Source organism: Hemicordylus capensis, chromosome 1, assembly GCF_027244095.1.
Source record: "Hemicordylus capensis ecotype Gifberg chromosome 1, rHemCap1.1.pri, whole genome shotgun sequence".
In the NCBI taxonomy this organism is placed as follows: domain Eukaryota; kingdom Metazoa; phylum Chordata; class Lepidosauria; order Squamata; family Cordylidae; genus Hemicordylus; species Hemicordylus capensis.
In genome coordinates, this window is record NC_069657.1 from 268,930,098 (window position 1) to 268,952,968 (window position 22,871).

Below are 22,871 nucleotides of genomic sequence, written 5' to 3' on the forward strand. Positions count from 1 at the left end.
ACATTCTGAAAACACGATACACTTACATGAGAAAACAGAACAAAAATATTACATTGTAATGATTAAAAGCCATAGTATTTCATTTTAGTTTGAAGGAAATGCTTTCTCAAAGTACTACACTGTTTTAAAACATAGACTGAATAAGTTTATTAAATTAGAAGGCCATGGCATTTATGAAATCCATAAATCAGATCAATGGTGCACAGTCAGCTCCAGAAGGTAACTGCTGGGCCGCTCTGCAAATGGACAATCCAAAAGGCTTCAAGGCCCAGCTTTGTTATAAATTATTTATAAAGGAACACAATGTGGTAGAACCTAATTTGTAATGCCTTTTTAATGCTTTTTAGTACTACATTTGCACTCATTTCTAATCTCAATAGATGACAGGTTGCTATTATTGAATTCCCATTAATATGAATTATATGTACAATATATTTTACCCAATATCATTCACCCTAGGCTGAGCATGAATCTACAATAAAATATCACAAAGTCAGCATGTTTCCAAAATAGAAAGCAATAACATCCTTTGTAAATTAGACTTTATATAGAGTACTGTACATTTGACCTTGCCCTATGTGTGTTTGATTTTGCAGAAGAGCGGACAGTAAGCTAAGACCATGGAGAATGCCATTAAATATCAGTATTTGCCAGGCCTACCACTGGGTGGTATTTGAAATATCATGATCAATTCCTATTCAGCAAAACAATGATGTTCCTGCTTTTAATATGCAGAGCATTTCATTGACCTCAACTAAATTATATATGAGTTGAAGGTGCCAACTAAAGAACTGAGGTGCTATCAAGACTAGGCAGTGTATGATATATATTTTCATCAGGCTGCTTTCATGGGACAAGTAACTCACCTTGAACATACAGAAAATGAAGCTGGCTTTTGAATTATCAAAGAAAAGATTAAGTATTTAAGTATTCTTATTATCATAAGAAAAGATTAAACGGGAGAAATATACATAGCCTACTTTTTGAAGGCACACTTTACCTTTACTTTTTATTACTTTTAAACTACGTTAAAAAACTGCTGTACTATTCAGTCTTATGTACTATTTTTGTTTACACCCCCAAGTAACTTGTGCCTGGAATGCTATATTCTAGATATAAGGAAGAAGTATCTCTTTCTCCTACAACTCCTGGTCAATGTATCATCTGGCTAGAGTTTTCAAGAGACAGTGGGTCTCTGAAGAGACATCTGCATTTGGAAAAGCTTCAGCTTATGGCAAAACATTATAATCAGAAAATACAATAATAAAAGAAGTATAGAGACTTTTTAAAAACAGAGTGATTTTAAAATGGGACATTGAAACTTTCAAACTTTTCCAGCCAGCACTTCACACTGATGCTGCAAGTGGAGGCTCAATAAAGCGATGCCAGGCCTGCTCAGCTTTTCCTCCTAGCTGTTTTTGGACTACAGCTCCCATAATCCCCAGCCACAGTGGTCAATAGTCAGGGATTATGGGACTTGTGGGCCAACATCTGCAGGAAAGGAAGCTCATTCTGGAAGAAAGAGGGACCTTCAAAGAATTATGACCACTCTACATGCCTTGCTAGAGAAGGTTAAGAATTTTATAAACCTTTGGCACAGGTTTACATGTGTAGAACTCATATTAATAAAACTACTCCTTGTTCATTATGTGAACACAAATCCCATGAATAATTTCATTAAGCTACCACTTCAGTTCATTATTTTACCCATTCCCTCTTTGCTAGATTCACTGTCAACATCTGTTGCTTCTCTTGAGGAAGAGAGGGCAAACAGAGCACACACATGCTTTTGCACTCAAAGCAGTTTCAAGGCAGGCAAGCAGCAGTGAAATAAAAACTATTACAATCTCAACCAAAAAAGGAACGCACCACCTTACAGCAAGTCACCTATCATCCCAGGATGCATTATCAAACACCCATTGCCTGAATCCAAATTACCTAATTATCAGATAAACACATACTTGCTTATTGAATGCTTACTAATGCTTTTAACTGATATTGTTTTGATTGTTTTGAATGTTATTTTTAGAATATTGTTTTTTAAATTTTAAATTGTGTTTTGCATTTCTTGCTTTTAAATTTTTGTTTTGTTTTTGTTTTTAATTAATGTTTTATTTTTTAATCTTCTTGTAAACCGCCCAGAGACATAAGTTTTGGGCGGTGTAAAAATGTGATAAATAAAAAAATAAATAAATACTAAGCAGAAACTAAATGAAAATAATTAAGTTTATATTTTAAGGTAAAAAAAACCCCTGAAAAACCCAGAAAGACATAAAGATCACATGTTAACCATTTCAAGGAAATTAAAGGCAATCCAGAACTCCAATGCACCACAATGCCTGTGGAATTAGTACAGAAGGTTGATACATTAAGTTATTTCAACAGTGTAGAGAAGCCAAATGGCACCACAAGGTTCTTAAGGGGAGCAGAACTAGTCTACAAGTCCTAAACACAGATGGTTTTCAGAATCATAATTGCCACAAGCAAACTGATTTCATTTTACAATTGTGATGCAGTAGTCCTGGACCTCAAGAGACCACTATCTTCTAGTGACAGTGAAAGCTGATGTTCTTTTGACCAATTTCTACAAACATTCTATTGATCTATAGAATGATTCATAACAAATCATTATGGAACTTACTTCATAAGTAAGTTGACTATCTTCATGATTATCTGAGCAAATATCAAGCACCTAGATCATGAAACAAGGAAAAATAAACTAAATATAATTCTCATAAATGTACCCGTCGCTAATCCCATTTGAAGCAGCTCTTGCAAGAGTTCATGAGCAGCTGCCTGGATAGTAACGGGGAAAGAAACAGTAATGGCGGCTGGGGTGAGTGGCTGGTGGGCTGGTCGCCAGGAGGAACTGCAGCAGTGGGCTGGAGGAAGCAGTGGGCCCGCAGGCCGGTGAGAAAAGGTGGCCGCCTGCAGGAGGTGGCGGGCTGAATGGCAGGCGGGAGGAGGTGGCAGGCTGAGGTGGCGGCTGGTGGGAGGGTGGGTGGCCAGATGAAAATAAGCACCGGCGGCGGGCAGATGAGAAAGCGGCTGAGGCAAACTAGAGGCTCAGATGCTCTGCGCCCGGCCCAGCTAGATTTGATTTAAAAGCTGAACAAAAATCCAATAATCTTAGTATAGGCCAGTGTCACTTTTAAATGCTTCTCTGAGGGAGGGAAGGATGCCTCCTTGTTGTAAGGAGGCTATTATTAGACCTTATTTGAAGAAACCTTCATTGAATCCTTCAGAGTTAGCTAATTACAGTCCCGTTTACAATCCTCCATGGTTGCTCAAGATGATTGAGCGGGTAGTGACCTCTCAGCTCCAGGCATTTTGGATGATGCAGAGTATCTAGACCAATTTCAAATCAGTTTTTGAGCGGGCTATGCGGTTGAGACTGCCTTGGTCGGACTGATGGATGATCTCCAATTGGCTGCTGACAGAGGGAGTGTGACTCTACTGATCCCTTTGGATGGCAGCTTTTGATACCATCAATCATCATATCCTTTTGGGTTGCCTAAGGTAGGCGGGATTGGGTGGCAGTATTTTATGGTGGTTCTGTTCCTACCTCTCTGGTAGATTCCAGATGGTGTCACTTGGAGACTGCTGCTTTGCAAAGCAAGAGCTAACGTATGAAAGCTCCATACCGTTTCCAATGCTCTTTAACATCACATGAAATCGCTGGGAGAGGTAATCATGCAATTTGGTGCAGGATGTTAACAATATGCTGATGACACCCAAATCTATTTCTCCATATTGACCTCATCAGGAAATGACATAACTTCCCATAATGTCTGCCTGGAGGCAGTAATGGGCTAGTTGAAGAATAACAAACTGAGGTTGAATCCAAATAAGATGGAGGTACTGACTGTGGGGGGGTCGAGACCTGAGAGATAGTTTAGATCTGCCTATTCTGGATGGGGTTACACTCTCCCTGAAAAACCAGGTATGTAGCTTGGGAGTGCTCCTGGATCCAACACTCTTTCTGGTTTCTCAGGTTGAGGAAGCGGCCAGGAGCGCTTTTTATCAGCTTCGAGTAACACCTCAGCTATGCCCATTTCTGGAGGTAATGAACTTAAAACAGTGATGCATATGCTGGTAACCTCCAGGCTTGACTACTGTAGTACATTCTACTTGGGGCTGCCTTTGTACATAGCCTAGAAACTACAATTGGTACAGAATGCGACAGCCAGATTGGTCCCTGGGACAACTCGAAGGAACCATACAACACTGATTTTCAAAGAACTATATGGGCTGCCGATATATTTCCAAGAGAAATACAAAGATGTGGTTGTTAACTATAAAGCCCTTAACAGCTTGGGTCCAGGGTACTTGAGAGCGCCTTCTTTGTCATGAACCCAGCCGCCAATTAAGGTCATCTTGGAAGGTCCAGTTACGGTTGCCACCAGCTCATTTGGTGGCAAAGTGAGACTGGGCCTTGTCTGTGGCTACCTCGGAGCTTTGGAATAATCTCCCTGTCAAAATAAGAGCATCTCTGTCTCTGACTGCTTTTAGAAAGATCCTCAAGACAAACCTGTTTTCTTAGGCTTTTAACTGAAATTAATTTCAAATTGTTTAATTTTGTTTTATTCTATGAAATTGTTTTAACTTTTATTCTGTGAAATTGTTTTTTACTCTTTTATATTTGTTTCAAATTGTGTACACCGCCTAGAAATACACATATCAGGCAGTATATAAATATGATAAATAGAAAAAGAAATAAATCAGTTACAGGTAGCCCTTATCTGCCGTTTTGGCACTCACAGTTTTTCGTATCAACGGCTAGGCGATATACACCCAACCTCATTATCTGTGGTACGCAGTTTCATGTGTTTGCAATTTTCGCAGTTCTGCCCTTATTGCACATGTTTGTGCTCTTGCTGCACATACTCATGGGTTGTGAGAGGAGTTAGGACGAGGATGGTGGAGATCTTTGGTCTTCATGTTTAGAGTTTTTTGTATTTCTAGCAGCCATTTTGGGTAGCATTTGGCAGCTTTGAGTAGCCTTTAGAGAGCCAATTATCCTTAGAGAGCCAATGGGAGTCTTACTATCCTTAGAGAGCCAATGGGAGTCTTTAGGAGCCTTTTTTGAGCCATTCCTGTGGAGCTTCTTGGAGACATTTTCTGGGGCCTTGCAGTATTGTGCTGCCCCTGTAAGCTGCTAATTATCACTTTAACACATTTAATTTTAATTTTGAAGTTTTATTTTTTTAATTTAAAAATTCAAATTCAAATTTTTAATTTTTATCATTAGTGCTGTATTTAATTTAAATTGCAATTAAGAATTAATTATCAATTGAAAATTTATTCTGCTCTTGCTCCTTGATTCTTTCACAATCCTCTGTGTGTGTTTACCCCCAATTCCCATTGACTTAAGGTTTCATTATCAGTGGTTGTAGGCAGGACCATCCCTAAAGGGGTGTAGGACATCAGCATATGTGGAGCCTCCTTAACATATGATTAGAGAGTCATATTGACTGATGACATACCATGTAAATAGTGTGAGTGAGTGAGTTTTGGGGGCATATCCAACCAGTTTGGACACATAGTGCAATTGTAAGAAAAAAAATTAAAAGCACAAGACAATGCCCCTTGCTTCACAGTCCTCACTCAGAGATCAGACATTCTGGATTGCAAACCTTCTGGACTGCAAACTTGAGCACAGTGCATTTAGAAATGCATTCCTCCCCCCCCCACCTTTCTCTCATTCCCTTCCCCTTTCCACCACCTTGCCCTGCCACTTAAATTAGCTGAATGCACTACTTTTTACCTCAAAATACACTCAGGGAAAGATTGGGTTTTATTTTTAGAAGAAATTCTGAACATACCTACTGATACCAGATTTTGCATGGACAATCCTGCCACTCTCCCCTCTTCCTCTCTCCCTTGCAGAAGTATTGCAAAAAGCATATGTAACTATATTGTATGTCTATACACTACAGTGTATAGTGTGTCTGCACTGCAGAAGAAACAGCCACCAATTTGATTTCAAATAGGACAGCAGAAAAAGACAATATGCAAATTATTTATATATGAGCAATTGTTGTAAGCACAAAGCAAATAAAATAGTAAGTAGAAACATGTTGAGAAAACCATTTTCTCATATTTTGCTATTTAAGCCATTTTAAGAACTTTCTTGTTAAAAAATATAAATATTTTTAATAAAGTTGGGGGTGGGGGGAGAACCACACACAATGACCAAATTAGAGTTATAAGCAACACAACAGCCAGCACATGGTAAATCAAGGCAGGAACAAAAAACCATTTTGTTAGAGTATTCTTTATTCCTTCTTATTCTTCTTAAAGTTTTTACTTTTTACTGACTAATTTCCTCACAAGAAGGTATATTGTTGGGATGGGGAGGATCTTTCTTACAAGTTTGTACTATAACAGTTTTGGCTTGTACTTTGAAAATGATTTTTAAAAAAAGTTTAAAACTCTATCTCACATATGGAAGAAACACATGCACAAATGGAAATTTTCATTGGGGCTGGGGCTTCTCTCACTAGTGCACACATGGGTGGGGGAGAAACACAGTGGCTTCACACTCAAACAAAACAAACATATATAAGGGTTGGGGTTTTTTATGTTTTACTTTTCTGGAAGAAGACAAACCCAGCTAGCTTTCTTCCACTACTTCCCAATGCAATTGAGCTCCTCTTCCTCCTTGTGGCTTTCTCTTTGCTCTAACATTGCAAATGCTGGCCGGAGTGGAGGAGAAGCACAAGACTCCAGGATAATAAATCAGGTGGCTGCTGCTCCTGCTGGGTAAGGGCAGAAGGACTAGCAACAAGAATTTGTATCCAATCTGGATACAAATCCGAAGGGGGTGCAACTGAATCCTTGCACCCTCCCCTCCCTGGATCCGCCCTGGCTGCTTACTCCGGAACTGCTGGGGCTATTGAGTGGGATGGAGGCGAGGCAGCATGGGGAACACCAGCTGGAACAGTTAAGAAGTCTGCAGAGGAGGAGCAGCGACTAAGTAAGGGCAGGCTGTCGAGCAGAGCGGGGTCTGTCCCAGCGCGGGGCTTGGGGCAATCACCCCGCTCTAAAGACGGCCCTGGTTGTAGGCCAGAACGGAACCACAGCAAATAACAAGGGCCACCAGTATAACAAAATATTCACAGCAATGTCATCACCTAGATTAAACAGCTTAATCATGGTGTTTTTACACTGACCAAACAATATTCATATTAAATAGATATATACATGATAAGAGGAGAGTGTTATCAAACTACTGTAAACATGAGATAGGAAATAGCTTTAATGTTAGTAGATGCAGAGACAGTTTTTGATTTTTTTTTAAAAATGGAAGTATCTATTCACAAAGTTAAGTGAATATCAAAGATGATTTTTTGAATGCATCAAAGCAGTATACAAAAAGCCCAAAGCTAAAAACAAGGAACCGGTAAGTCTGTGCAATTACTCAGCTTTGAATAGCTGAAACTGATTCATGCACACAGCCCTGCAGGTATCCTGCAGAGGTGAGTGTTCCCAATGCACACCTTCACGCACAACCTGGCTTTCAAACCAACTGCTTAGGGATTCCAAGGGCCCCTTATACAACATGGAGCCCTGCTGCATTTCAGTGCCATCTTGGCAGGTGCACGAGGAACACTTGGAAGCATAGTCTTTTCCAATGCTTACTCCTTCGATTTAAGCTCAGTGAGGAAAGCACTGGAAAGGGGTGGGCACTGCAAGTTCACAAGTCGATTATACAGGGACAATAACATGTTTTCTTTAACATAACAAAACATTGAGGTCAATATCTCAACTATCAAAAAAGTAATTGTTTTGACTTTGGGCTTTTAAAATTCTGCTTTTATGTATTCAAAAATTACTTTTGATATTCACTTAATGTTGTGAATAGAAACATTTCAGGAAAGGGAGGTGATGGAGACACATGGTTTTCTACTTGGTTCAATCCGCTCAGGGTTAAGACATCTGAAATCTTATGCAAGGAAGGGCACCATGTCTAGTCTTGGTGAGGGCACTTTGAATTGCCATACAATACAGGGTTCTCCAGTTCCATTATGGATAGCGTGGAATACTTTGACAGCACACTGGGTTTTAGCCCATAACAACCTCTACATTAAAAGTGCAGGTCAATGCTGCATTAGGATATTTTCAATAGATACACGAGCAGTATATTAATAATACTAATATCAATATTAACAATAATATTTTTAATAATAAAAATATGTAGGTAGGGTTGGGAAAGGCCTGCATGGAACTCTGGAGAGCAGCTGCCAGTCAATGCAGCCAATACTGAACTAGAGAGCCCAAGGGTCAAACTCCATATAAAGCAGCTTCCTATACTTATATTTTGACAAAGCGAGAGATTAACTTCCTTTCCTGTTGAGTTGTCTGCCCATGAGAAGGCTCAGGAAGAGGGTTACAGTAACTACAGGTACTGGGTGACTACCAGTCAAAACACATGAATTTCCAACCAAGCTTTTTTTTTTTTTTTTAAACTAATTTTTCTCAGCTGCTTTATGGTTATGGTTGGCAACTGTTTGCTCTCCAAATTGCATCTGGCCCATAAAAATCGGTTTGGGGGCTTTTCCAGCCTCAAGAAAAACTCCATGACAGTTCCCAACTGCTTCATCAGTGAACTATTGCTGTCGTAGTCTGATTGCCAAATTCAGGCAATCAAGACTTTACATAGTTTCTAACATAAGAAAAATGGAGGAATCCTATGCGGTCTGCTAAATAGCCAGTCTCAGGAATTCTCATACACTCCCCTCCCACACTTCTTTCTCTCCCTTCTTTTCCCCCATTACAGGGTTAAGCAGAGTTCTGCTGACAGAAAGCTAGCTTTAAAACTGCTGGTGGTGGCAGAAATGTCTTGTAGAGTAACCTCCTCACGCTGATGGCACTTGGGAAGGCTAATTACAGGAGGTGGGAAAAAGGGGGGGTGGGAAATTATGCAACTTCTTGCTTAGTAATGGTCAAAACAACCCCTATTGCCTGCAACAGGAAGCAACAGGGAATGCTTGAGTGGATCCTTGGTAACAAAATCACACCAACCCTTCTGTCTCATCTCCCATAAAGCTTCCTACAGACATAAAGCTACCTTGTTTGTTGCTTTTCTGACAATTATGGAGAGCATGAATGATGCTATAAATAGGGTTGGCAACTGACCAGAAATTTTACCAGCTCAGCCACAATTTTGCTCTTATCAGGCTGGCAGAATTAGAGGATGAAAGATGCGGGGGGGGGGGGTGTCACAATGAGCCATCCTTACAGTTCACAAATAGAAACCAAGGCATCACAGAGAAGTTGGGGCTGCAGCTATAGTGGATGCACACATGTGGTCTGTGAATGCAAGTGAACACACACTGCCCCCTAGAGACCCAGTTACCAGGCACACATTGCAAGGCGGCACAACCCTGCTGTTTCAGACAATTGGCTCACAAAATTAGGTTAATCATGCCAACATTTGCAAGTGTTAAGATTTGTGATCCATGCCCAAAATGTATGATATGCATCTCAGGAAGGAAAAGGAAAAGGAGGAAAAAGATGCACCATAGCAAGGTTTAAAGGATCCAGCGAAGGAAGGAAAAAAGAGTTACTTTTTATTCAAAGCCCTAGCAGACGAGACAGTGAATAGACAATCCGCTAAGTGAAAAATCAATTGTGCAGGTAGTGAGAGACAGTTCCGCTTCAACACTTAACGAATAACATGCTCTTTCATGTTAGGGATGTGTCACCATTCATTTGATAGCCAACTTGCTCCTTCATTTCCAGTGCCACAGATTTCATTTCCCGATTCAAAAATCTATAATGACCCAAATGCTATTTTAGCTCTAAGTTGACAAAGGTGAAACTAGCTAGGATGTGCAGTTCCATGGAGGTTTCTGATGAGATGCTTCAGGAGGTTATTTTCGAAGAGTTTGTGATCTGCTTTGCTGGGGGACATTTAAAGGAAGTAATTTTCTGAGTCCTTTTGGCTGTAATCAAAGCCCCAAATGATACTTGTTCAATCAGCAGTATTAAAACAGAGCAAGCTGATGCCTTTGCATGCCCAGATCTATTTTAATGTGCCATCATACTGCAAAATCCAACTTCAACGGCTCAAGCACATGCCTGTATGCTATAAGGACAGCATAGGATCAGCACTGATGGACCAAATGATGATAATAAATACATCACAATATTAAAAAGAAGAGAATGTAAAACTGGTGATCAGTGATTCACCTTCCAGCCCCAATTACAGGAGTTGCGGTTTACATTTTGCAATCTTGCTCTGTTTTTGAGAGACAGAAGTCAGTAGCAGTAAATGATTCATAGTGATTGGCTTGCATATGAAAAAGTGCCAGAACTTAATTGGCCCTTTTTTATTTTTGTTCAAACTCTGTTAGGAACAAGCTTATTTCAGTTAAAATAGTCCAAGAATGGGCAACCAGGATAAAAAGCGGGTGGGATGGGAGGAAGAGGAAGGCAAAGGAGATACTGTAAAGAATGATAAACTGTGATGCCTGCTCTCCTTTCACTAACTTTATCTATTATCTGCCAATTCCTACATATAGTCCCTCTGGCCAAACCCCACTTTTTGTTTTTAAAATGGAAACGACTTCAAAAGTCATAATGATAGTTATCCCTGCTAACTTGGCAAAGAGGCACCTTTTAAAGTGGTGATTCTCTTTATTAGCAGGCGGAGAGTAACTGGCCCTATCTACCCCCAACATAGTACCTCCAGTGACAGCTGCTGGTGTCTATCTTATGTTCCTTTTAGATTGTGAGCCCTTCGGGGACATCTTATTTATTTATTATTTCTCTGTGTAAACCGCCCTGAGCCATTTTTGGAAGGACGGTTTAGAAATTAAACAAACAAACAAACAAACAAACAAACAAACAAACAAATAGAATTACCTACCAGAACACAAAAAGCAACCAAAAAGGAGGCCTCCCATGAGTTTATTTAGACATCTCCTGCACTGCTTTATATTAATAGACATTTCACACAATGTCATACAATGCTACAGTCAGTTGTACTGCAGGGTGGGGGGCTTCCTTGGTTGGTCTCAGCTGTTTAGTTTAAATCTAGTTGCTTAAAAAGAAACACCCTATAAAAATAAAAAATGCAAATGTTTTTCCAGTTCTGTTTCAGACAATGTCAGCATTTCTGTTCCTCTGTTGCAAAACAAGAACTTTGGAATGAAAAAACATTTAAACCTTTTTACAAATGTAATTCCCTTTTTGTATGTGGAGGACAGGGGAGAAAAGATATTTCTGGTTTCTCTGAAATCAGAGAAATGTAGATGACAGCAGTACCTTTTGTGTGTAAAGGATTTCTTGTTTCATTTGAATCAACAGATAGATTAAAGTAAACTTAAAAGAAAAATTGAAGATACACGCAGGGAGGAAAATGAAAAAGATTGTTTAAAAAACTCAAAGTAAATAGCTCCTGGCTAACACTCACTTTGACTGACTTGCTGGATACTACAGATTCTTTTTCTCTTTCTGAAGTCAAAATATGTTTTGATCCAAGTGCCAAGGACTGGAAACACCCCCTTTGTATACCAAAATATGTTCCATGTGTGATCTTCTAAGTGCTTGATAATGTAAATTAGCGCTTTAAACCAGGGTCTTTCATCTTCAAATAGGGCTAGGAATAGAGTCAGCCAGACCTCTCAGTTCTTTTAACAGATGATAAACACATTGCAAGTCAATAAAACAAGCATTTGTATTGGCTGACTGTATAGCTTAATTGGGACATCATTTCTTTTGAGTTAATCATCTGAACAAAATAAACCTAAACTTTGGGGGGAAATTTTAATATATCAAAAACAAACATGAACTTCTGAATGTTTTTTTAAAAAAAAATTGTAAAAAAAATAAAAAATGGATTTAAAGCAGCCGACAAAAATAGAAGAAAAAGAAAGCTATAGATATTGTGAAACGTATAGCTGAAATGTAATCCAAACCTCCCTAGCATAAGACGCATGGAACTTGCAGACTGGTTTTCTTTGGTAGAATATAGGAGAGGTCCTCCCAAGCAGTATGAGATGATCCCTTTCAGCATCTTCCTATATTGCTGCTGCCCAATATAGTAGCAGTGGGGATTTGAACTGGCAACCTTCTGCTTGTTAGTCAAGCATTTCCCTGCTGCACCACTTAAGGTGACTGCAGTCCCACCTAAAATTTTAACATTACTGAAGGGATGGTACCAGCCTTTTCTTTTTGCCTCTTCATCACACACACACACACACACACACACACACACACACACACACACACACACCACAAAGAGGGGAACTGTTTTGTTTTGTATTTCAATTTCACTCATCCATATGAACACAGCTATGGCAAAAACTGAAGAAACAGAAGCAGGGTGTGCACAAACTCTGATGGTTTTCATCTGAATCAATAGGAAAAACAGCCTTCTAAATTAGGTCAGCCATTGTAACATCCATCATAAATTCTTCTAGCATGACATCGTCTGGAAGAACATAAACGTTTTTGAAGGAAGGTGTGGATTTGGATCTATAAGGTTTGACCCATTCCTTCTTGATAACTAGATCCTTTGCTATATTAAAAAGGATGCTGGAACAGAACAGCTGGACTTGCAGGGGCCACAAATGGAAAGGCTAGGTCTGTGTCTGTTGGTTGAAGGTCCTAGTTGTGGATTCTGGAAGGTGTTCTGGGCAGAAGTCCCCAGACAAAAACACCAAATCCTCCAGTGAATGGCCTTAGCCAGCAGTATTTCTAATAAAAAGAATCTATCCTGAGGTGGTTCTGAGCACCAGTCACCCTCCTCCAATTCGACCCCATTCCCCCTCCAATTGTCCTTATTAGAGCCAAGGAAGCTACAAAGGTGACAGACAGGATCTTGTGGCTGACTGTGGGGTGTGCAAAATAAAATAAAGTTTGGTCAAATAAATTATGGTTTTCCTTTTCTTAGAGACCAGACCTGATAAATCATTCTGGGGTGATGAGTGGTATCCTTTTCATCTTTTGAGAGAGTTGTCCGGAGTATATCTCTATTTGTTTTGGGATGAGAGTTGGAGTGCTATCCTTGAACTTTTGCTAGAGGGAAGGAACTGAAAGAAACAATTGTGAGGCATGGGCAACTGGACAGATGGAACATTCTTTACCTCCTCCATGAGCAGGCCTCTAACCGTACTGTGGTGGGAAAGGGAGGAAACAGGACTTCTGTTAGTGCTCGTCTGATGGTGTTTGAAACAACTGGCTATAGCGGTTTTCTGACCTCTTACTCAAGCCATGGAATTTGGAGAAATTAGACCTGGACAAGATTACTAAACCTGTTTTGTGCCCTTAGGAGCTGGTAACACAAATGTGAATTCTGTTTTTCCTGCCAAAATCTGCCTCTCTGCCATGCTGCTTGGTGGACTCAAAGTGCTGGCTCCTCAGCTTCCATGGTGAAGTGGAGAGGAGGAAGGAGTCTGCAGCATGAAGGGAGTGCCTCAGAGACAATCACTTAGGCTGCATTGGGTCTTGATGTCTGAAGTAGCAAAAAGGAAGACGGCACAGAGAGAGTTGGAAAGGTCAGATACTAGCCAATCACCAATGCTTTTTCTTCTCTTTCTCTTTCTCAGAGCTTCATGAAAATCCTGTCTCACAGTCATAGATAGGGACACCAAAGTGGAGATTGATGAAATGCCTGGATGAAGTGAAGCAACTCAGTTGTTTAGAATTCTGAAATAAACATGATAAATGTTTTGCTCCTAGCTAATTTCATTTCTTCCTCCAATGCTCTCTACTCGTTTGCTTCTGCTTTGGGGGGTGGGGGCCCTACATTTTCCTTGTTTTTGTAATATTGTTGAGTCAGTGGGAAGAGAGAGTATAGTCTTTTGTCTGTAAGAACAGAGATATAACCTATGTTAACATTTACTATGAGCATACTCTACCACAATAGGCTTGCAACAATATACACCTTAATGTCTATTGACCCTATAAACAAAGGGACTGGATTCATATACCAATTGTGCAGAACCAAATCAGTGCATTTTCAACTTCTGTTCCCTACAGTTATACTAAAAGAAATCCAATTAGAATCTCCCTCTGGAAGATTAGAGTTTGGATTTTTATTTTATTTTAATAGAGTATTGTTGGAGATAACTCGTTGAAGCTAACAAATCCTGAAGTGTGTAGAGCAAATCAATTTAAACGTTCCAGACAAAAAAGTATTAAGATCAAGTCAGGCAGTGACTCACAACGAACAGTTTCTGTGAAGCTGATCAAACCTCTAGCACCTAATCAACAAAGTCTTCCTTCTCAGAGAAGCGGAGCAGGAAAGTTGTAGACCTAGAGGTTTCCCAGTATTGAGAACTTTGTAAGTTTTTCATAATGATGTTGCCCAAAACAGCACCTTAAGTAACTCAAATGGACAAATATTTTGTAGACTTTTCCCTCCTTTAAATACAAGCAATTTTAATTCTGAAATTTGATTAGTTAAATAAAGATTTTGGAACTTTCTCTCAACACATTTTGGTGCCATCCAAGCTAAAGCCAAGCTAGGGCTACAGGGGAGGGAAAATGTTCTCCAACCTTTCCTTCCCTACAATGCCCACTGTGCTTCCCGAAAATATGTCCTTCGGGGCCACACAACGCTCAGGAAGGTAGTTTTGGGAGGCACAGTTGGCTCTCTCCTGTTGCGCCAGCACAGCATTTGTCTGGGTGTCAGCCTTTCCTGTTAATCCCAAAATGATAATGCTAATGGCTTTTCAAATAAAATATTACATCTCCACAATAACGGTATATCACTACTTATTACAAGATTTCATGTCTGAAGGATCACAGTTTCCGATCACTGGTTTCCTTTTCCAAACAAGGGCAGAGTTTATTATCACAGCTCAGCTTCAAACAGACTCAAACATCTGGCGCAAACACAGATCAACAACAGCCAACAGATGGACTCCATGCAAAAATATCCAGGCGCATAGGTCATGACGAACAAAACCACTGTGCTGGCTTCAAAACTTGTCTTCTAATCTTCTCCAGACTAAACACAGCCGAACAGAAACTACATAATGTCGCAGCATCATGAATTACTACTATTAACAACTGGAAATAATTTGGCTATTAACAACTGGAAATAATTTTCAGTATACTTTGCTCATTTTAAAAAGATGTTCACAATATAAAACTTAGCCAAACTGTTTACTGCAGCACTGACATTTCTTTACAGTGGGTGGTGGAACCAATATGGTACGGTAACACAAGAAAAACCTTAAGCTTGCCTTTGGCTTTCTTTAAATAACTTTGTCTCACTTTCCCTTTTTGCAATTACAGTTATTAAAAAGAGTTAGAGGAACCTTTTGCCTATCATAAAGTAAAAACCAGAGCTGTATTTGGATCCCATTCTACTACCACAAACACTTCTTAAAAATGCTGGTTTTCCTTCTTATTCTCTGACATACTTTTACTTTCATAGCCATTTTTATAAGCTAGAAACAAATAGTCAACCATACACTAATTTTAAAAAGCTAAAATTAAAAAAAGCAAGTGCGTTTGCTTCTTTCCTACTTTTAGCTTCTTAAAATATATTCAGATGCTGCCTCATACTAGTCACTGCTGTCATTAGAGGTGTGCAATGGAAGCAATTTTCTGAAGGATTCACATAGAGAGAAAGACGTGTTGCTTATCTTTAACTAATGTTCTTCAAGAGATCATCTTTGCAACCACACATATGGACTGTGTGCCTGCACAGACTACCTGCAAACCTTCTAGCACTTCAGTCAATCGGCAATGCAATAGTAAAACAAAGAAACAAAAAACAACAGAACTATGTCAGCATAAAACAGCTTCCTTCAACCCTGCACAGACTAGTCATTCACAAATGCTAACAAAAGCAGTCATGTCATATTAACACAGTGTCTGAAAGAGGGTCAAACAGGCCTCTACCAAAAAGTCATTTCACAAGGTCAGTGCCACAAGTTGTGTCCTGATTTCTAGTTCTATCAAATTTGGATGTCTTGTATGTCACAGCAATAAAGAAAGCATCTGTCATATGCAACTACTCTTTAAAGTAATTGGGGAGTTTTGGTTTTATTTTTATATGGTGGCCTTTATATTAGGACAAGATAAAATTGTAGTTTCAAAACATTTATAAGGCTGCAATCATACCACACCATGAAGGCAAAGCACCAGTGACACCAAGCATTCTGAAAAGCAAAATTCCTTTCTGAAAGAAGAAAACTGCTCAATTGGCTGAACTAAAGAACATAAATCCCAGGGAAGAGACTGCAGAATGCATATTTTTCATGCATCAAGTGCATCACACTGTCGGACACACTGCAGCTGCCTGAGTGTTTATATTTGCAAAAGATTACAATATTTGGAGACAACGTTGTTGTTCATAGGCAGTGACATTCTGAACTGAGCAATAAAAGCAGCAGTAGTAAGGTCACAAAGAGGCAGTTTGCTTTATTTATTTCATGTACATCCAAAAGATGGTATACATGGGGTCCCCCAAGTGGTTTCCAAATCCAGGCTCTGACCAAACTTGCTGAGCTTCAGCAAGCTGACTATATCCTGCACTCTCAGACTATGCCCTGGGACCTGGGTGAAATATTACACACTGAAATATCAAAACATAACTGAGCAGTTCAGCAATAAGTGCAGAAAGAAAAGGAGCTATTGAAAAGGATGAAGTAATACGACATGGCAACAAAAACAGGTACAGAAGAGGAAAGTTAGTAGTTGAAGGTTATGCCAACATTGTATGGATTAAGAGACTGGGAGATGCCAGTGGCCAAAGTCCAGATTAACGATGCACTAGCAGAAGAGCATTTTCCTCTGCACAATCATGGGGAGAGGCAAAATGATTCCTCCCTTCTCTCTACAGCTGCCTGTGCCTTCTGAACATAAGCCCCCGCGTAGGGATGTGCAAAATGTTTCAAGGTTGATTCAACTCAAAACAAAACACCCTTTAAATCAGTCCCCAGAGTTGCTCTGCTGTGATGCCTTTAATGGGTTCTTTGCGAATAAGATCTCCTGTATTCGGGCCAACTTGGACTCCACTATTTCTGCAAGGTCTATGGATGAGGTGTCCAGCGATCCTTCTTGCAGTATTAGATAGGATCAGTTTCAAACTGTGACTCCTGATGATGTGGACAAGCTGTTTGGGGTGGTGCAGCCTACCACCTGCTCTCTGGATCCTTGCCCAACTTGGCTGCTTCTATCGAGCAGGGAGATTGTTGGAGGTGGCCTAGTTAAGATCAAAAATGCATCGTTGAGGGAGGGTAGGGTGCCTCCTTGTCTGAAGAAGGCAATGGTTAGACCACTCTTAAAGAAGCCTTCCGTGGACCTCTTAGTGATGGATAGTTATAGGCCAGTCTCCAATCTCCATTGGTTGGGCAATGTGATTGAGAGGGTGGTGGCCGACCAGCTCCAGGCAGTTTTGGAGGAAACTGATTATCTAGATCCATTTCAAACTGGCTCCAAAGCTGGCTATGGGGTTGAGACAGCCTTGGTCGGCCTGATGGAAGACCTTTACCAGACAATCGACAGAGGGAGTGTGACTCTGCTGGTTCTTCTGGATCTCTTAGCAGCGTTCGATACCATCAACAATGGTATCCTTCTGGATTGCCTGGGGGAGTTGGGGATAGGGGGCACTGCTTTGCAGTGGTTCTGCTCCTATCTCTCGGGTAGATTCCAGATGATGGAGCTTGGTGACAGTTGCTCCTCAAAATAGGAGCTGTTATATGAAGTCCCTCAGGGCCCCATTCTGTCATCAATGCTTTTTAACATCTACATGAAATCGCTGGGTGAGGTCATCAGGTTGTTTGGTGCTGGATGTTATCAGTATGCTGATGACACCCAAATCTACTTCTCCTTTTCATCTTCAGGATGAAATGCACTCATTCTCTAAATGCCTGCCTACAGATAATAATGGGCTGGTATAACAAATTGAAGCTGAATCCAAGCAAGACAGAGGTGCTCATTGTGGGGGCTCAGAATCTGAGGGGTGTGTTAGATCTTCCTGTGCTGGATGGGGTTATACTTCCCCAGAAGGAGCAGGTGCGCAGCTTGGGAGTACTCCTGGACCCAGGCCTCACCCTGGTATCTCAGGTGGAGGCAGTGGCCAGGAGTGCTTTCTATCACCTTCAGCTGATTCGACAGCTGCACCCATTCCTTGAAGAGGACCACCTCAAAACAGTGGTGCATCAGCTGGTAACCTCCCGGCTTGACTATTGCAATGCGCTCTACGTGGGGCTGCCTTTGTACATAGTCCGGAAGCTTCAGTTAGTTCAGAATGCGGCAGCCAGATTGGTCTCTGGGGCAACCCGGAGAGACCATATGATGTCTGTTTTGAAACAGTTACACTGGCTGCCAATATGTTTCCGGGCAAAACACAAAATGCTGGTTATTACCTTTAAAGCCCTGAGTGCCTTCTTTTACATGATCCCCACCTCACGTTAAGGTCATCTGAGGAGGTCCATCTCCAAGTACCACCAGTTCGTCTGGTGGCAACGCAGAGGCAGGCCTTCTCTGTAGCTGCTCCTGGGCTGTGGAATGCACTCCCAGCAGAAATCCGCGATCTTAATTCTTTATTGACCTTCAAGAGAGCCCTTAAAACCTATCTGTTTGGCCTGGCCTTCCAGGGTTTTTAATTAGTTTTAATTGTTTTAATGTGGTAACCTGGTTTTCAGGGTTTTAATTGTTCAATTGTTTTTCAAGATGTTTTAATTGTTAATTGGTGTTTATATTTATAGTTCTGTTTTAATTGTTATTGGTTTTAATGGTTACTGTTTTAATTGTAAACCTCCCTGAGCCACTTTGGAAGGGTGATATAAAAATCGAATGAATGAATGAATGAATAAAGGGCCTATTTCAAGTCGAAACACTTTGAGCACCTTTTTGGAGACCTCTTTTCCCCTTGTTGATTGGTTTTCTGACACTGGCTTCTGACTGGCTTGTGATCTCCTTGCTTCTTGGTTGGCTTGTTATAATACAAATCAAGTGCTGTTATGGGCAACTGAAGGAGGGAGGGGGGAGTCCAAAGTAGAAAGTTGCTCTAGTTGAGTTTATGGCTATGCTTGCTGCTAAGGGTGCTGCTGCTGCTGCTGTAGCTGTTGCAATGCTAGGAAGTAAGGAGTCATAACTGTGTGTGGAAAGCAATTTGTGCCAATGTTACTGCAGGCACTGTGGCTGGCAGTGGATTCTGGGTCAGTGATTCTTTTTTGGCCATTTTTGGACTAAGTTTGAAATGTGTGTTGTGTTGCGAGGGACAAATTCCCTTCTATTGTGTGCTTCTGCAGTGTTGTAAAATGTATTGCAAACCACAGTGCAAAACTTGTGTGATTACCCTGTGAGTACAGCTTGTTCCGGCCATGGGAAACAATGGGGAAACTCAAAACATCCCATTGTTCCCCATGGGTAGCTCCTAGGACAACAAAGTGGCTTGGCCATTTCTTTTGTGGGCTGGGAGGTAGGTAGCACCCATGCACTACCACACAACCCATGTGGTTGCCCCAGGAACTACCCATGGAGAACACAATGATGAGTTTCGCGTTTCCCTATTGCTCCCTATGGCCCAAACACTCAAAACATTTCCAGGTTTGTTCTGTTGAAAAAACTGGTTTGACCGCTATATTGACAAAACATTTCAGCCATCTGTGTTTTGTTTCCCCTGCTAACTGAGCAAAGATGAGCCTTTTTAAAGTGGCAATTCACTCTATTGAGAAGGGGGAAAGCAACTGGCCTTATCCAGCCCCAGCACAGAATCCCTCCAGTGGCTGTTGCTGGTGTCTATTTTATGTTTATTTTTAGATTGTGAGCCCTTTGGGGACAAGGATTCATCTTTATTTATTTTTATTTCTCTATATAAACTTCTTGGGCAACTTCTGTTTAAAAGCGGTATATAAATATTGTTTGCTGTTGTCTCGAGCTCAAAACAAAGCCAAAATCCATTTCATGCACATCCCTACCCCTGAGGGGTTGGGGGACCCTCAGAGACATAAACTTGGGAGGCACAGGTAGTTGTATGGAGAAATTGCCAAAAATTCACATTCACAAACATGTTCACACTGACACACACTCCATGAAAAATGCTCTTCTCCCACTGTGCCATTAGTTTGGGTATCTTACAGTTTCACCCACAGCAACAGAAAGCTGTAAAAGGTTCTGGATAAAACAAGAAGCTGTGTTCTGCAAGGGGAAATACTGGCAACTCATGCTCACAACTTCTGTGTCTGTCTTTTAACAACATTTAATACAGAGTCATCATGAAATTGTAAAACAGATCATGTTTATAGTTAGCTACCTCTTAATCAGGCCATACCCATACCTTAAGTCACCCTGTGATATAAAGGTATATGCAAGAGGTAAAAATAAAATTATGGGGTGGTAATGTTGGTAGATGTTTTCTACTTATGCTCACAGTTGTTTTAAACAAAACCCACCAAAGTCTGTGATGCTTATGCTATCTGAGCTTAGAGATGCGCAGTAAGACTTACCTTCATTTCAAAGTTTTTTAAAGCTTATCACGTGATAAGAAGCCTTTGGCAGCATCTATTTGCTATGGGGTAACATGAAAACATTTTCCCATTGGCAAAGTGCCAGTGAGTTACCAGGAGAAAAGCATGATCTAAAATGGAAAGGTTGGACCATCTATGGAGGTTTTCTTTAACTAGTCATGAACACATAGCACACAGAATGGGGGGCTTCTTACTTTGGTTGTTGAAGCTGCAGAAGAGTTAGCCACAAGCGTGGTTATAACGTCACTGTTCACCGTGGTACAAGCAACTGTGGCTGGGGCATGTAGTCGTGAGGGTACAATTGGCACAGGAAGAAGTCCTGGTCTATTGTTGCTATTGCTGTTCACTGTGCTGTTACAGTTACTACTGTTCACATGATTCCCATTTGCGCTCCAGTCCCGACGGTCCCATCCTGCGCGATAATCTCTTTCAAACCGGCTGTGGTGCCGTGACATCTCGACCAAAGGTGGCTTCTGCCTCTTTTCAAAGGGAATTTCTGGGGTTGCCTATCAAGAACCAAGGCAAAAAACAAAAAGGAAGTGTTGTTAAATTAAGCCCCAAGAAAGAAACAAGTTCTGCTGAGCCATCAGGGTCATTTCTTTGCCTTAACTCTTTGGCTTGACAAAAGGGAAATAAATAATTTCATTCTGTGGGTGGCTTCAAATTGCATTTCAAGAAGTCCTAATGAGAAATCCAAGACAGTGAGAACAAAAATAGACTAAATCTGTGGTGGCAAGAACAGCTTCTCTGACCCTCTATGGAGGTTCCCCAAACTACCCAGTCAGATAGCGAAGCTTACTATCCGCAGACTCACCACCTGTGGTTTTATATATCCGCAGTCAGGTACTGGACACTCAACCTCAGCATACATGGGAAAACACAACAGCTAAAAAGGAGTTTTCCACATATACTCAGGTTGGGGAAGGCCGGAAATGACCTTGGAGATAATTTCCAGTTGCCATTTTGAGCATGGAAGTCATTTTATGGCTCATTTGTTTAAAACAAAAACAAAAAACCACCATGGTTTTCTGCCAAATTTGGGGGAGTTTTGGACTTGTGGGGGGCATCCTTGGACTTCTGAAGGCCCGCAAAGCACGGTAGGGCACTTTATTTGGCCCATTTTCTCCTTTTGGAGGCGATTTTTGGGTCTGGTTTTCTTTAGTCTGGGAACTAACCTCTGCAATCCCATGGACTCAGTGAGGCGGGTCTCACGATCAGTGAGACCTGCTTTTGCCGGGTTTGAGGGCAGAGCGGGCTAAGCCTGTTCTCCCCGCACACCAGAAGGGCAGGAGCCCTGGGTGGCCAGATCGGCCACCCACATGACTACCAGCTCCGTAACGGAGCTGGCAGGGGCTAGGGAGTTTGGGGGCCGTGCGGCCCCCGGAAGCTCCAGTATGCCCTGCGTGACCATGCAGGGCATACTGGAGAGATCCTTGGAACCGGGAGGTGGCTTTTCGCCTCCCCTCTGGAGGTCTACTCATGAGTAGCCATGGTGCGGAGCTGCACTGCGGCTACTCATGATTAAAAAAACCAGGTTTGCAGAGCAAACCCAGTTTAAGGGGAGGGGTTGTTTGGTGGGTTAACTGCTGGGAGGCAACCAGGCTCGCCTGGTGGCTCCCACGATCAGCCGAAATTGTGCTAGGCTCCCCTAGCCCGATTTTGGCTAATCGTGGGAACAGCCTCAATGACTCATTATCTGTGGTTTCGTTACTCATGGTAAACTGCGGGAACAGAACCCCCTTAGATAATGAGGTACTCCTGTATCAGATGATAGTTTACGGAGAATGAAACAACATGCCTGAAGTAATCTGCCACTTGAACTTTCAGTGAGGGATTAGCTTCTGACAGCAGGTTTATATTTTTAACAGCTTCCCAAAAATATTCTGTTTGGGTCTTGCATCACATGTTTATACGGAATAAAAAAACTTGTATGGGAATAATGCATAGAATGCGATTCATTGCTCACACCACAGAAACAGCAGAAGTAAAATAGGGATAATACAATTCACTACACAATCGTGTGTGTGGTTTAAGAATGGCAGATAAATATTCTGGATTTAATAATCAAAATTATTCTTCATTTATCATCAAATCATAAATTTTATAACAGAAGGATTGTTGTGAGCCTGTTTATAATTTAGTTTCCAGCAATGAAAAAAACAGTCTGGTCAACTTTTTGGTCACTACTTTCAGGAATTGCTGAAATATATTTACTCTTCCATGTAAACTGCATCACTGATATGGGAAACTAGTTGCTCATTTATACACTCTTAAAAAGGTGTAGTGAAATTATTTTATTGATGATTCTATAATAATCAGGGAAATGACTACAGATCACTGGTAGATGCTTTGCATGGAAGGAATCCGAGATTTCATCCCTGGCATTTCCCAGAAGGGCCCTATCTGAAATATTGGAGAATGGCTGCC

General features: G+C 41.0%; 1 protein-coding gene across 8 annotated transcripts in view; it reads right to left on the bottom strand.

The window, feature by feature from the left end:
* Nucleotides 1-22,871, bottom strand: part of KLHL29 (kelch like family member 29) — a 594,606-nt gene that overhangs the window by 352,325 nt on the left and 219,410 nt on the right. For all 8 annotated transcript variants that reach the window (XM_053285144.1, XM_053285141.1, XM_053285142.1 and 5 more), the window contains one exon: nt 20,639-20,950. In XM_053285144.1, the coding sequence (XP_053141119.1) occupies nt 20,639-20,899 (261 nt within the window). In that variant the 5' untranslated portion in view covers nt 20,900-20,950. The remainder of the gene's footprint in view (nt 1-20,638; nt 20,951-22,871) is intronic.